Source organism: Malaclemys terrapin, chromosome 2, assembly GCF_027887155.1.
Source record: "Malaclemys terrapin pileata isolate rMalTer1 chromosome 2, rMalTer1.hap1, whole genome shotgun sequence".
NCBI classification, from domain to species: domain Eukaryota; kingdom Metazoa; phylum Chordata; order Testudines; family Emydidae; genus Malaclemys; species Malaclemys terrapin.
This window is the reverse complement of record NC_071506.1, coordinates 88,872,964-88,888,567: the sequence shown is the minus strand read 5'-3', so window position 1 is coordinate 88,888,567 and position 15,604 is coordinate 88,872,964. Positions and strand designations below refer to the sequence as shown.

At 36.6% G+C, this 15,604-nt stretch overlaps 1 protein-coding gene across 3 annotated transcripts in view; it reads left to right on the top strand.

Annotated features, from left to right (window-relative positions):
* Positions 1-15,604, top strand: part of PIEZO2 (piezo type mechanosensitive ion channel component 2) — a 429,456-nt gene that overhangs the window by 300,012 nt on the left and 113,840 nt on the right. For all 3 annotated transcript variants that reach the window (XM_054019895.1, XM_054019894.1, XM_054019896.1), the window contains exons 8-10: positions 7,544-7,706; positions 12,627-12,746; positions 14,633-14,671. In XM_054019895.1, coding sequence (XP_053875870.1) covers positions 7,544-7,706; positions 12,627-12,746; positions 14,633-14,671 — 322 coding nt within the window. The remainder of the gene's footprint in view (positions 1-7,543; positions 7,707-12,626; positions 12,747-14,632; positions 14,672-15,604) is intronic.

The following is a 15,604-nucleotide window of genomic DNA, read 5'->3' as shown; positions in this document are numbered from 1 at the left end:
GACTGGCCTGTAGTTCCCCGGATCCTCCTTCTTCCCTTTTTTAAAGATGGGCACTACATTAGCCTTTTTCCAGTCATCTGGGAGCTCCCCCGATCGCCATGAGTTTTCAAAAATAATGGCTAATGGCTCTGCAATCTCACCCGCCAACTCCTTTAGCACCCTCGGATGCAGCACATCCGTCCCCATGGACTTGTGCACGTCCAGTTTTTCTAAATAGTCCCGAACCACTTCTTTCTCCACAGAGGGTTGGTCACCTTCTCCCCATGCTGTACTGCCCAGTGCAGCAGTCTGGGAGCTGACCTTGTTCGTGAAGACAGAGGCAAAAAAATCATTGAGTACATTAGCTTTTTCCACATCCTCGGTCACTAGGTTGCCTCCCTCATTCAGTAAGGGGCCCACACTTTCCTTGATTTTCTTCTTGTTGCTAACATACCTGAAGAAACCCTTCTTGTTACTCTTAACATCTCTTGCTAACTGCAACTCCAAGTGTGATTTGGCCTTCCTGATTTCACTCCTGCACGCCTGAGCAATATTTTTATACTCCTCCCTGGTCAATTGTCCAATCTTCCACTTCTTGTAAGCTTCTTTTTTGCGTTTAAGATCAGCAATAATGGAGTAACTGTCCACTAAAATTAATAGGAGTTGGAGCCACATAACAGAGAATGGGGATATGGCCCCACAGTGTACAGAATATCTGAGAAAGTGGTGTATAAAAAAGTAATGTTAGAAAAGCATTTAAGAGTGTATTTTAATTTATTTGACTGCAATGTAGCAACTGGAAACAAGGAGGAGGGCCAGCACCGTATGAAAGCATTTTGCATTATTGTCTCTAAAATTAGACAGCATTGTTACTTTTGTTACACTGGTTACAAAAATCCCCCTGTAGTGAAGGCCCAAGAGCTTCTGCTCCCTTTACAAATACTGTTTCTTTCCTTATAAACTATAATGGTGATGCTTTTTATTATCATTTCCCCAGCTCAAAAGATAACACAATAACATTTGTTCTGGGAATTTATACTTCCTTTTGCCTTTACATCCTACGGAAGCAGTGGCTTCTGGCTTCTGCCAGATGAAGTAACATTGCATGCAATAGCTGTACAGATTTTTGGGGGTTGGGGATAGGTGGGAATTGGCTGGTTGGTTTTAATCTCTGGGGGGTTTTTTGGCTCTGACAGCTTGGAAAAAAAAGTAAGTCTCAGCTGTGTTTGGAGAATCATTTAGATCCTTTTCTTTCTTTCTTTCTGCATTTACCAAAACAAAACCTCTCCAGCATTTCAATAGCTGTTAGGATGCAACATATTCCATCGCTTCACTTTATCATCTCTGAATGGGATAGAACACTAAAAGACTGTTATATGTTAACATATATGTAAACACGTTATTTGCCTGACCTGAATGATCTATGGCAGGTGTTCAGAGAGAATTTTGACAATACTGGAAACAGGTTTAGCTTTTATAAATCTGCCAACAGTTGCAATTAGAATGGGACAAAAACCATCATTTCTCAATCACCAGACTTTGAGGTCCAGCAAGAATACATGAGAACCAAAAACAAAACAGTGTGTTTTGCTTATGAGTATTTGTGATTAGGCCATTGAGAGGCTCACTAGAACTCTAGCCAGCCTGAGAATCAGTTGCACTCTAAGCCCCTTCAGAGGAAGCATAATCAATAGTACATGATAAGAGACATTATGCCATTATGAATCACTTGATGTCCTCTTTGATCCAAAGCACTGAATGAATTTTTTATGCGTAATTACCTGAATAAAGTGTGGTTTGCACATTGCTGCATGTTAGTGTGTGCTCATGAGAAAAACTGCTATGTGTTTTACTTCCATCTAGTGAATCAGGATCTAAATCTCTATGACCTTGTTAGTTTTTCACTTGCAGGCTTTCTGCAGCAAACGTGGCTTTTAGTTGTCTTAATTACTTAATGACTGTTCCTAACCCTTTAATGCAAGGTGGTTGTTTCTGGCATTAAGTGATCAAAAATAACATTTTTATATCATATTATTCCCTGACCTTAAACACCAGAAATAGGAGTCAAATTAAGTGAGAACTTCATTAATGAAGTCATACTCAGTTATTTCCAAAATGTAAAATGTGAAATTAGAAGTACTGTACATACACATTTTAACTACATTTTTAAAAAAAAAGTTTTGTTAAGAAAAGCTTCACTGTCAAAGAAGGATTTTTGTTTTGCCATCTAACGTATGAAAAACTTGCAATGACAGATCTAATACTGTAACAACAGTGCATTCATCTCATATTTGATAATGATACACACTGGCTTCTTTAGCCAATTTTTTTTTTATTTATGACATGGAAGTATTAAATGGAACTAGTTTCCTTTTCCAGTCATTGTGTAATGATAAGGATGTAATACAACAGTTGGTACTCATATCACTGCTGTTCAGTGAAGTATGAAGTTTTATCAATTTAAATTTTCACAGTTGGGGAAAATTGTGAGGGGTCAGGTAATAATTATTTATGAGAGAAGATGTTGAGATTCAAAAAGTTAAATCTTCATAGCTGTTGAAACAAATTGTCAACATCACATTTCAGAATATACAAAGTAAATATCCTTAAATCTAGCACTAATCATTTCTCAAGAAGCATTTTTCTTACTTTGCATAGCTGTAAATTTTCGATTATTGTCGATGGAAATATTTTTTCTGTGTGTACAAAGAAATTGACGCTTATCAACATTGACTGATAAAAATCTAATCCTTCTGAACCTACATACACAGCATGATCGGGTTTGCTTGGTAAACTGGGAGCAAGCAATATTTGTTTTGATACAGCAAAATCGGAGGTTATGTATATAGGAACAATCTAGGCTACACTTACAAGATAGAGGACTGTATCCTGGAAAACAGTGCTTCTGAAAAGAAGTTGGTTATTATAGTAGATCACCAAATGAACATAATCTTCCATTGTGATGCTGTGTTTGAAAGGCTACAGAAATCCTTGGATGTAAAAACAGGGGAATATTGAGCAGGAGTAGGGAGGTGGAATTTCCTCTGCATATGGCATTGCTGAGACTATTACTAGAATTTATTTCTGGTGTCCATATTTGAAAAAAAGGTTGTTGAAAAGTTGAAGTGTTCAGAGTACAGCTGCAAGAATAATTTGAGGTCTAGAAAATAGTAGTTATGAGAGACTCGAGGCATTCAATTTATTTAGTTTATCAAAGAGAAGATTGAGATGACTTGATTACATCTATAATTACCTACACAAGGAAAAGGTATCTTATCGTAGCAGACTCTTTAATCTAACCAAGAAAGGTATAACAAGATCCAATTACTGGAAGTTGCAGCTAAACAAATACAAACTGGAAATGAAGTGCAAAATTTTAACAATAAAGGTAATTAGCCATTAGAACAGCCAACCAAGTGATGTGATAGATTTTCCATCACTTGGAATCTGTAACTCAAGACTAGATGTCTTTCTAAAGTATACACTTGAATTCAACTGCAATTTATGATTTAATGCAAGAATTACTTGGTTTACACAGTGAGTCAGATTACATTATCATAATTGCCCTTTTGGTTTAAAAACTGATGGAGCAAGACTCGGTCCCATTGAAGTCCATGGGTAGATTGCTAATAACATCAACATGACCAGAATCTGGACCTGTGAATCTGTTTTTGAAATGAAAAATGCCCCAGTTCATGACGACTGTATGTAGCATATATTGCAATAGCTGATCATAAATAATTTGCTCAGCAGGCTTGTGGATAATGTATATTTAATTTCACTTAACCATTAATCAGTGGATACTTAAAGCCATAACATAGCACTGATTCTAATAACATCTTAAAGTACCAATAAACTGCTGTAAATTGAACACGTGTTAGCTGTGAGCTGAGTACAGCCAATATCTGTGTGACCCTTCAACAACTCCATAATTTCGAATATCGTGAGAAAGTTTTTCATGGTTTTCAATTAAAAGCAACATTTCCACTCTAAGTCAATGTGATTTTGCTGCTAAATTACTATTAAATATTTATCATAGTCACAGCTTGCAAATTGGTCAGAAAGAGTCTTGGAAGTTCAGAGTACATCCACCAAATGGATACTTCACAGATTCAGTAGGAAGCTTTTGCTGGGAAAATGGGCTTGAAAAGCAGCAATGGGACAACCACCTGTTACCTTTGTTTTAAAAGCTATTTTTAAGTGAGCTGTTTCCTAATGTTCCTCAGCAGAGTAATAAAGTTCCTCTTGGCCTTCATAATTTAAAACACTTCTTGGATCATTGCCTCTCTGTGAATTCACTGATTTCTATAAAATATGTTTTTGGAATACTAAATTGTACTTTGAAAAATACAACTTCTGCCTCTATGCACAAATGAAATGGCTCACTGTGTTGTACCTGGAAAATCATTTGTTTAACAAGGAGCTAAATATGATTTTTTTTAAGCAAAGAGTATACAGTAGTAGATGGGTTTCTCCAGATGTTTTTCCGGTGTCCAGACTGAACAAGCTACATGCTTGTCAAGTTTTGCATTTTATTTCCTCTTTTCCCTTTACTTATGGTATATGCTATGTATGTTGGAAAAGACATCTACTAAGGTCAGAACCAAGCTCAAAATGTAGCTGATCCTCAGTTGGGCTGATTTTGTGACATGTTTCTGACATCAAAATATCTAGAATGAAGCATGATATGTCATATATCACTTCTCATGCAACTTCGTATTATGGAAATCATCCTAGAATATTTGTTATGTATTTAAAAGCTTTGAATAACTAAAAGGTTTTAAGGTCTGATCTTTAGTGATTCTGTGCACCCACGATTCAAATTGAAGTTAATGGCCAGGCACAAATGCTGCATGAGAGGCATTTTGGTACAAAGCCCATTAAATTAATGAAAATATTTCCATTTGACTTGACTATACTTTGGATCAGGCACATAGTGAATATTGTGTTGAGTACCTTCATACTGGAAGAATGCTGAAACATATGGGTGACTTCAGAGAAGATAAAGAATGATCAATCTAGAGGTACTGAATTATGAGAAGGTTAAAAGAGCTAAATAGGTATTGCATAGCTATGTGACAACTAAGTGGGGCACACTGTAATGATCTACAAGTATTTAATAGGAATAAACAGCTAGAAGGGACTTGAATTAATTAGTATGGTACAAAATGGGAATGAAAATAAAACAAAGAATACTGTATTTATGCTGAATAACAAGAAAATCTTCTGAACAGTAAAACCATGTAGAATGTGTAGTAGTCTTCCAAGGGAGGTTAAATGAAGACTTAAATCTAGAAACTTTAAAATTACTGTAGATTTTGTACAAAGCAGTAGAATATATATATTGTAGGAATCATTTCTACACTGGCAGAGAGATAAAGTAGATGACCTACAGTAACATCTTTTCTTTTCCTGATTTTAGTATAAACTAAAGGTTCTTATTGACTTCAGTGAGAGTTGGATAATGACCTGAAACAATGATACAATTGTGAAACAGAGTTGGTGTGATTCAATGCTGTACTTACAAATAAAATTTTAAAATAGTAGAGAGAAGAATGTAGCATAAAATAAAGGAGAAAGATAGAATGGTGGGAGCTGGATGTATCTGATCAGTAAGAGAGAAGAGATGCAAGTTGGTTGAGAGATCAGGCAGAAGGCAACAGAGGATGTTCTACTATGATAGAAGAAATATTAACATAACACAGTTTAGCATATGTTGCAGTTAGATAGACCTGAACCAAATCACCAGGTCCAAATGTGCTTGAACTCAGAGGAAATTTGATTCTGGGCCATATCCAAACCTGGCCGCTCAGGCTCCTCTATAGTTACAGCATTTTATTTTGTATGCAGAATTCTCTTTTACTTTTCCAAGCAGTGGGTCCACCCAAAAACTGTAAAATGTCTTAAAGTTTATAGCCTCTGGCTCATGTTAGCGCTCAGAATGAGAAGCGACCACTAAGGAAATTGTTTAATAGAATGTGTTAGAATATCAGATTTAGAGATTTCTGATTAGTGATTGATGCTGTTACACCCATATTGCTAATTTCTAGTAAATGAAAAGGTATGAATCTCCCCTTTTTAATTCTCTTCCTTTCATAACCTCAAAAAGACACACACCAGGCAGTACGTTTCTGTGGGATTATTGTGTCGGTTGGTTGAAGTCAGAAGGTGAGGTATGCAATAATCCTACAGAAAGTCATTATCTGGCATGCCTAACTGCCTAATTAGACATTAAAAAATACAGTGTACTTAGGTGAATAGAGATCACTGCTTAAGTCTTCCATAGAAATCGTTGCTTTGCCATCTTTAGTTAAGCTTTAGTTAAATAGTGATAAATCATGGTGAAGACTTTAATAACCCTGCTTTAGAACTCTGCAAAAATATTTTAAACTGTAGGGACTAGATTCATTATGGACTTTTCACCAGTTTTGGTGTGAAATTTCTAGCATCTTGCTTTAAATTTTAATTGTAGAAAATACAGCAGTTTTCTTGTTTGAAATAATTTTCAATCTGCAGAAAGCCATTCTTACCAGCCAGAAATTTTTGTGAGGTCCAGGCCAAAGCAAAATAATAATTTAAAAATCCTTCTCTGAGATGCCTCATGTTTTCTTTGTGGAAAACTTCACCTATGTTGTTTTTCACAAGTAATTTCACAAATAACTTTTCTTGTGCCCCCCTCTAAAATTTGTTTCTTGAATGGCTTCGCTTTCCATCTAGAACAGTTTTGAATTCAGATGGACTATTCATTTGTGTAAAATTACCCATATATATGTAAGTGTTGGGGGATTGGGGCCTAGGTTTTTAGGACAGTGCATTAAAACTCCAAGTTCTGAAGCCTCCATAGATATTACTGAGGAGAGTTGATCTCCAACTCTATCCTGGACAAAGTGACTAGAATGATGATGTGGGACAATTTACTAATTTGTTATGAATCATAACTTACTAAATGTTAAAGGTTGGACCCAGAGGGAGTGGCAATGGCTACCATGATGTGACATGCAGATTTGCCATGAAGTTTTCTTTTTCCTTTTCTTCAGGCCTGGGTCGACAAGGGTCAGGTCCAAGGTAGTTTTTTCATTGGAATGGAGAGGTGCAAAGACATAATGTCCTTATTTTCTGTCTGGGGGGAGCATTGGCCTGCTAAACCCAGGGTTGTGGGTTCAGTCCTTGAGGGGGCCACTTAGGGATCTGGGGCAAAATCAGTACTTGGTCCCGCTAATGAAGGCAGGGGGCTGGACTTGATGACCTTTCAGGTTCCCTTCCAGTTCTATGAGATAGGTATATCTCATATATTTATTTATTTAATTTATTTTTAAAAACCCTCCCTTTTTTGTACTCACTAAATGTTGTGAAATGAAAACGTTGACTTTGACCTGCATTTCAGTTGACACTTTAAATAAATAAAATGTTAATCAAATCAAACTGTATTAAAGCCAATGTTTTAGAAGTAGAAAAAATTAAACAAAATTAAGATAGATAATAATGTATCTATTAATTGTACTTCTAAAACATTTTAAAATTAAATATTTGTTCTCTAAATTTTTTTCTTACTCTTTTTGAACAGGTTATTTGGTGTCACTTCAGTAATTCAAACCAATTGCTCAAGCACCTGGAAGATCATAGCAAACCAAGACCTACTCTGGTATCACCATGCCAATCCCATATTACTGCTGATGATGTACTACACCCTGGCAACTCTTATTCGCCTTTGGCTACAAGAGCCCGTTGTAAGGATAATATATTTTTTTCTTCCCACTTTATGAAGAGAATGAAGCTGCCAGAGTAGACTTTTTCTAATGCTCACTAATGACTGTAAGATTCTCAGATTGTTACTGGCATTTGCAAACAGTAGAACGAAATTTTTATGTGAAGCAGCCATTTCCAAGCTGCTGTCTTAAATACACTCTTTCTGATAAGTCCCTCCAGCTCTTACATAGGTAGTCCTCTTAAAGTCAATGGGACTACTTATGTGATTAAGGCCTATGGGATCAAAGACTTAGGTCATGTCTACACTACCAGCTAAAGCAGCACTGCTGTGATCAATGCAGCGGTGTTGATTTAGTGGGTCTGGTAAAGACACGCTAAATTGATGGGAGAGTGCTCTCATATCAACTTGTGTACTCCACCTCCCCGAGAGCCAGAAGCTATGTCGATGGGAAATCGTCTCATGTCAAAGTAGCACGATGTAGACACTGATGTAAGTCAACCTAAGTTACGTTGACTTCAGTTACATAATTTGCGTAACTGAACTAGCGTAACTTAGATCATCTCTGAGCATTAGTGTAGATCAGCTCTTAACTTACTTTTGAATTGTGGAAGTCTGTGAATATTGTCTATGGTAGGTAGGGTGTTTTTTTTTTTTTTTTTTCTTCTCATAGTGCAAAGCACCATAAAGTCACAGCAAAATGTGCAGCACACAGGAGTTACTGGTGAGCAATCTTCCTCTGTGTTTCACGGTCTTTACACAGCCTTGAAAATTTCCCCATACCAAAGGCAATAGAGAATGAAAATTTAAAAGCAGCCTCAAGGGCTCATTGCCCAAAAACCAAAATATCAGCTGCACTCTGGTGCAGGATACTCTAAAACATACATAGTTTTGCCTAATCTTGCAATTTTATCATGAGTCTAGCAATATTTGGTGTTTTTCTTAAAGCCCCAAGTCCAGGATTCATGTGATTATGTGAACATCTCACCTTCCATTTTTTTAAAAAGTAAAGTTCTTCGATCTTATGGTTGTGGAGAAAAGCATGGAACCTGATTACAAAGGCACCCTGAAGACTCAGAAAACAAAAGGAAAATAAAATGAGCCCAAATTTCATTATTTTTAAAAATGGAATGATTTGTGGAGGTCTGACTCACGATTTTTGTAGTTGGGTTTGGTAATGCTGAACATAGTAGTACAGGTACACAGCACTAAAGCTGTGAAGAGTCTAAATTTCAGTTGAATCCTTGTGAAATATTAATGTCTTCATTCATTTATTACCTCACTCACCTTGTGCCTCTTTATTAAGAGTCAGACATTTTTAGGAGGATAGGAAGCTGGTGGGGATGTCTTCAAAAGTTAACTTTTATAAAGGGAAAATATCAAAATATGAAAACATTGTCAGATAAATGCTGTCTTTGTACTATGGCTTCTTTTTTGATGCAGAAGATACACTGTTACAACATCTCTCCATAAAGGTTTCTAAATCTTAGCAGTTTTATAGACTATTTCACTATGTATGGTTTTTCTCCTTTGATTGTGCCATAGATCAGGAATTGATTTTTCTTTTTACTTGTTTTGTCTTAGAAGATTTTAGACCAAATTCTGTTCTCAGTTACACCAGTCTAAATCCACCGTAATTCCATTGCAGTCAATAGAGTTACTCTGGATTTATGCTACTTTAATGGAGACCTGAATTTGGTCCTTGTCTTTTATTGTAGCTGTCTGTGTCTTCTGCTTTTACTATTTGAAACAATGTCAAAGCAGCATAGTAGTGAGGATCTTATCTTTACCTCCTCTACATTATTAACCAAGTTCAGAAAGCAAAAATGATAAATTTGCTGAAGGGGTCAATCTGAGAGCAGATGATATTTCTCTATTCTGTACAATGCAGCTTCAGAATAATAGCGGTAAATATGCCCAATGGCCTGTGATGGGACACTAGAGAGGGGGGGATCTGAGTTACTACAGAGAATTCTTTCCTGGGTGTCTGGCTGGTGAGTCTTGCCCACATGCTCAGGGTTTAGCTGATCGCCATATTTGGGGTCGGAAAGGAATTTTCCTCCAGGGCAGATCTGGAGGAGAAGGGTTCGCCTTCCTCTGCAGCATGGGACACTGGTCACTTGCTGGAGGATTCTCTGCACCTTGAAGTCTTTAAACCACAAGTTGAGGACTTCAATAGCTCAGACGTAGGTCAGGAGTTTGTTACAGGAGTGGGTGGGTTAGATTCTGTGGCCTGCGTTGTGCAGGAGGTCAGACTAGAAGATCATAATGGTTCCTTCTGACCTTAAAGTCTATGAATCTAATGCTCAAGGAATTATGCCCACGTTTGGGTCCTGAGTTTTCAGGGTGAGAAAAAGTGCTCAAAAAGGAGTATAAGTGGGATTTTAAATGGTGCATGATTGTGCTACTTCTACGCAGAGGTGAATTTCACCTTCAGTCTTTACTCAGGAAAAATTCCCATTAAAATTGTTTGGAAGTTTGCTTGAGTAAGGACCTCATGTTTGGGCCCTTGAGTCCTGCAATAATTTAATAAAACAAGAAGAGCCAATTTATCTCTGGTGACTTCAGTGAAGTTATATCAGGAATCAGTTTGTCCAGAGGTTCCCTGGATAATATTTAAAATATGAATCTAGGGCCTGATTCTTCACTTGCTCACTTTGATGTAAATCAGGAATAACTTCACTGTGAAGCTTGTGTGAGAAGAGAACCAGGCCTCTACTATTTGCAATGTTGTTTGAGTTAGTCTGGTGGGGAAGGTGGAGGTTGAGAGAACATTGTTAGTGCTACTTTTAAACTCTCCTGGAGCTGTGCACTCAACCATCATAGTTGCTTGTATGGTGGGAGAACTGGAAGTGTTGGACAAGCCAAAGGCAGCCTAGAATTATGAGATTGTCTGCTAGATAATGATCTGCTTTACCTCTGTTTCCTCATCCTTGAAATAGATTAAACAAGACACAATTTCCCACCCTCACCCATCACCACCTGAAGTTTGTATCATTTAAAATCATTATCTCAATACCTCAGTACACTTAGTGTTTGTTTGGTCAAATCGATGCCAAACTAAATGTTGCTGGTAAATGTTTTGTTGTGGGACACTTTTATCTGAAAACTTTCAATACATGAAAGTGGCATGGCAAATTTAAGCCTTATAATTAGTTTATTTTACATTTGTTAAAATTTGGTTTGAAATATCCTCTAGATTCTAAATATAAATATAAATATAATACATATGTGAAATGTGCTGCTATGCTTTTGAGAAGTAAAAATAAATTAATACATACTGCTTATTTAGGCTGAGCTTTTTAAAAAGAGGAGTTTAATATGAGGTTTGTAGAGTGGGTTTTTCAAATCCACCTGGATTATTTAGGCACCCTTCTCCCAAGGGCAGCTTTGTAAATCTCAGCTCTATTTCATGGGTTAGACTTCAGAATAAGTGGGCTGATATATAAAAGGGCAGAGAACCTCACAACCCCCATTAAAGCCCAGCTTCAGAGTCTTGGTTTTGAAAATCTTGGCCTGAGGAAGAAGACAAAAGTAACATTTTGTGCTGTTTCGATAGAGTCAGCAGATGGAGCTCAAATAAACTGACAAACATTGTTCCTGGAGCTGACTGGACATTGGTTATGATACTGTCCTTCTTCTTTTTTTTTTTTTTTTTTAAAGAGGGGGGAGTAAATCAAAAGTCAATTTAATTCAGGCGTCATTTGAAACAAAGAAATAAAATGTATCTACTAAATGGAAAGAATAAAATGTGCAGAAAAAATCATGTTTCCCCCTGTTGAATCAGACCATTGAAAGTGGGGGAAAAAATATGAAAATTACTTGACACGATCAAAATATGTTCTAATTTACATCAGTGTAAACCCTGAGCACGGAAGTCAATAGATACGCTGGATTTTGGTTGCAATTTAGTAAAGCACTTGAACACGTGTTTAAGTCCCATTCAGGCCAGTGGGACCTTAGCATGTGTTTGAAGTTAAGCATGTGCTTAAATGCTTTGTTAAATAGGGATTGATTTTCTGAACTGGGGCCTTACAGCAGTATAAATGACATCAGAATTTGGCTTAATACTTATGTGTAATCAACTCTCTAAACTGCCTGCTATTTAGCCCGGGCTGATAGAAATTACATAGAGATGAAGTATGATTTAAGGTAACTATGATGTTAGTGCACCAGCAATGCAGTATCAGACTCTAATGCTTCCTGTTTGTTAGACTCAAATGTTTGTTAGTAGAGTGCTTTTCCTCACGGGATAACCCCCTTTAGAGCATGTACACTCTATCCTAAAAATCCTCAGTTTTGTTATTCACAGTGAGATTAAAACCTAACTACTAAGAGGTAGGGGATTGGAAGAAACTTCCCATTGGGCATGTGATTCCATAATTGTTCAAGATGTGGCTTGTAGATGTTCTGAATCAGTTCACTGTCCTGATCCATTTACTGTGTTACCATACATCAGGAACAGGATTAGTGTGTTATTCTGTAGTCTTTGAATACGTATTACATATGCCCAGAAAATATTTTTTTCATTTAATTTACTTCTCAGTATAGCAAGACAATGCTGTCCCCACATTCAAATAGACAAACAGAGAGTTTTAATTTCAGTAAATCTAGCTTTAAAATGATTACATATCTGCATTATACTTTATGGTTTGGTTTATACTATAAAGCAGGATGTGGACGTCTGGTTACTTATGGTATCCTGTAGGAATCAGGAAACATCTTGATATTGATGGGTTTAGCAATTATAGAATAGCTCTGTCATCATTTTCTGAAAATGTCATACTAATAACACATCCATCATAGATACAGTACATTAAACACTAGAAGATATTTCAAGGTATATAATTTAGAGGAAAAACAGCATCTGGATACCACAGTGTTACTCTTAGAAAATCACTATTTAAGAATTACAACTATCCCTGCCGTTCCCATTGTTCAGGAGATGGATGATGACGAGAAATCTGGTATCAGTGAAGAAGACAAAGAAACAGACTGCAACCCGACCTCAAGGAGACGAAGTTTGTGGTATGCAAGCCACTACACAACTGATGAGAGAAAAGTAAGACCTGGGGATATGATATATATGGTATCACAACTTTCAGACAATTTGTATTCCAGAATGCTTTGCAGTGGCGGTAGTGTACGTTTACAAAGTGAAATGATGACAGCGGGAAAGAGCATTTAAATAACAAATGAAGAGGAGAGATTCAGGAGTTCAGTTCCGGAGTGCAGGAGCTGCAGAGAAAAAGACTCTTAAGTTGACAGTGCAGAGATGTTGTTGAGGGCGAGATGAAGAATGTGTTAAATAAGGGGAAGGAATAAAAAGGGGAGAACTGGAGGACAAATTCTGCTAGATAGGAACAATTCCATGCAGGATTTTATAAACAAGAAAGCTAGTTTTGAACCAGATCCTGAAATGAAACCAATCCAGTGGAGTTGTTTGAGGATGTTTGCATATTTTTAAAGACAGGTAGCATTCTACACTTGCTGGATTCTAGAAAGCTGGGCATTGGGAAGGCCGTTGAAAGGAGATGCAGTAGTCTAGGCGAGAGGAGCTGAAGGCATGGATGAGGGTTTCAGCAGAAGTGGAGCTGAGTCAGTGTAATATGTGGGCAATAGGTGATAGGGACATTCACACACATAGGAATAGAACGAACAAGAATAGATAGAGTTGCATTTGTTGAAGGGTCTGTTGCCCAAGAGAAGCACTAATGGTTTGGAGTACAGAAAGGGGCTGCCCCAGTCATAATTGTTTATTACAAAAACTATAAAATACATATACTCCTCTAATACAATTGTAGCCTTTGCTAGGTCCTATTGTAAGGCCATGGTTCTCTACAAAGTTTCATGTAGACTTAAAAGTCTAAGGCAGTAAAAGTTGATTAATGTGGTGGGATCATTGTGCTTCACACACTGCTTTCGTGTCACAGAGCAAGGACCCAACCCTATCAGCCTAACTCAAGAGAGCCACTTTCATAAATAAAAACTGAAAAATGGGTCCCAAAGCTTGCTTTTTAAAAAAAACAAACAAACAAAAAAACCACACAAAAGCCTTCTGCTATATTTCACTACATGTGGTGCTGATTACTTGTAGAAAAATATGTTCTCTTGTCCAAAAGATACATCTTCTATAAGCCAAATGTAATCTTGGCAAAGCCAATATGTTGCAGGAAGATGAGTTTGAGTATTCTTAACAAATTTCAAAATACTGTATTTACAACATTTTCTTCTTCTATAAGTCACATCTTACAGTCCTTTCTCAGGCAAAATTCCCATTGATTTCAAGCGTGAGCTTTGCCTGAGAAAAGACTGCAGCCTTTAGCCCTATGTAATTATTATCTATCAAATTTTCAACAAATAGAAATTACTAGAGTGCGTTTTGATGATCTCTATAGCTCTTCATCTACTGCTTCAGAATATATCAGTAATTTTTGCTGAATGATGGAGGGCAGTAATTAGATGCTGTTGATGAAAATGTAATGCTCTTTCAGTAATTCCAATGATATTATTAATACTTTGAAATGTAGGTATAACATTTTTATCCTAGTGTAATAATTCTGTTGACAATGATTTTATACTTGGAGAAATTCTAATAATCATTTTAAAAACCTTAATTTTAAGTGTCTCATTGGAAAGTCATTTGATACTAACTGTAATAACATAGTGATGAATTCCCGTGACCATCACATATAATTTCAGTATAACATCTTCAGTTCTGATTTGGAATTAAGACATTTAAAAATAAAAGTTATACCAATAATTATGCTAAAATGAATGTTGTTTTATTGGGCATAATATACAATTCTGCTGACTCTTTAAAAATTCTTACTGAATTTCTTAATTCAGATCTGTTGAGAGGATCAGCAAATATGCATGCATCTATTAAACTTATTACTGCTTGAGCTATGCTTCTTCATTAATAATCTGTCCTATTGATTTTTACAGCTTCTGTCAATGACTCAAGATGAATACAAGTCATCTGATGTTAGTATACTATCAGTCTTTGCAATTTATTTGTACTCATATAGATGGCGTAAATATGGATTATGCATATATGGATTATGCATAGGTTGGATATTAGGAAAAACTTTTTCACTAGGAGGGTGGTGAAATACTGGAATGGGTTACCTAGGGAGGTGGTGGAATCTCCTTCCTTAGAGGTTTTTAAGGTCAGGTTTGAGAAAGCCCCGGCTGGGATGATTTAGTTGGGGATTGGTCCTGCTTTGAGCAGGGGATTGGACTAGATTACCTCCTGAGGTCCCTTCCAAAGCTGATATTCTTTGATTCTATGATATACCTAACAGACACAAGTTTCCATGAAATTTTAAAATGTTCTCATCTTTTTATTAGTCTAGACATTATATTAAAACCTTGATTGGCCAAACCTCCCTGTTGTTAATTACATTGAGAACTCCTTTGATTATCCAAAATCTTGATTATTTAAACTTACTAAGTATCTCTCATGACATTAGAATATTTGAGGTTGTACTCACTGGCAAAAGATCTTCCTTAGTTCCTTGTATTTTAAACAAAACATGCAACTCTGCTTTTCTATAAGCTACCCTATAACTTGGTTTAATTCCTTCTTTGTGATGTGTTTTTAAAGTGTTCATATTGAATTGCTGAGGTCCTGCAAAAATGACCAAACACCTGAGTTGAATATTAAAATGGTGGAAAGTATGAAACTTTATTTGAACAGGCAACAAAGTAATTAGCCCAAAGGCAGGAAATCCTAGCAGATTCTGAAGGGGGAAATGCTCTGTGTCAGTCCCATACTTTAACAAATGGGGCTGCAGATTTCCTCCACCATGCAGCCTAAAAACAGCTGTAACCAAACCTGAATATGGCCCCCAGCCCTTCTGACAACTACTGCATCAGGAAACCACACAATATATTTTTGCAGTGAGATTCGTTCTG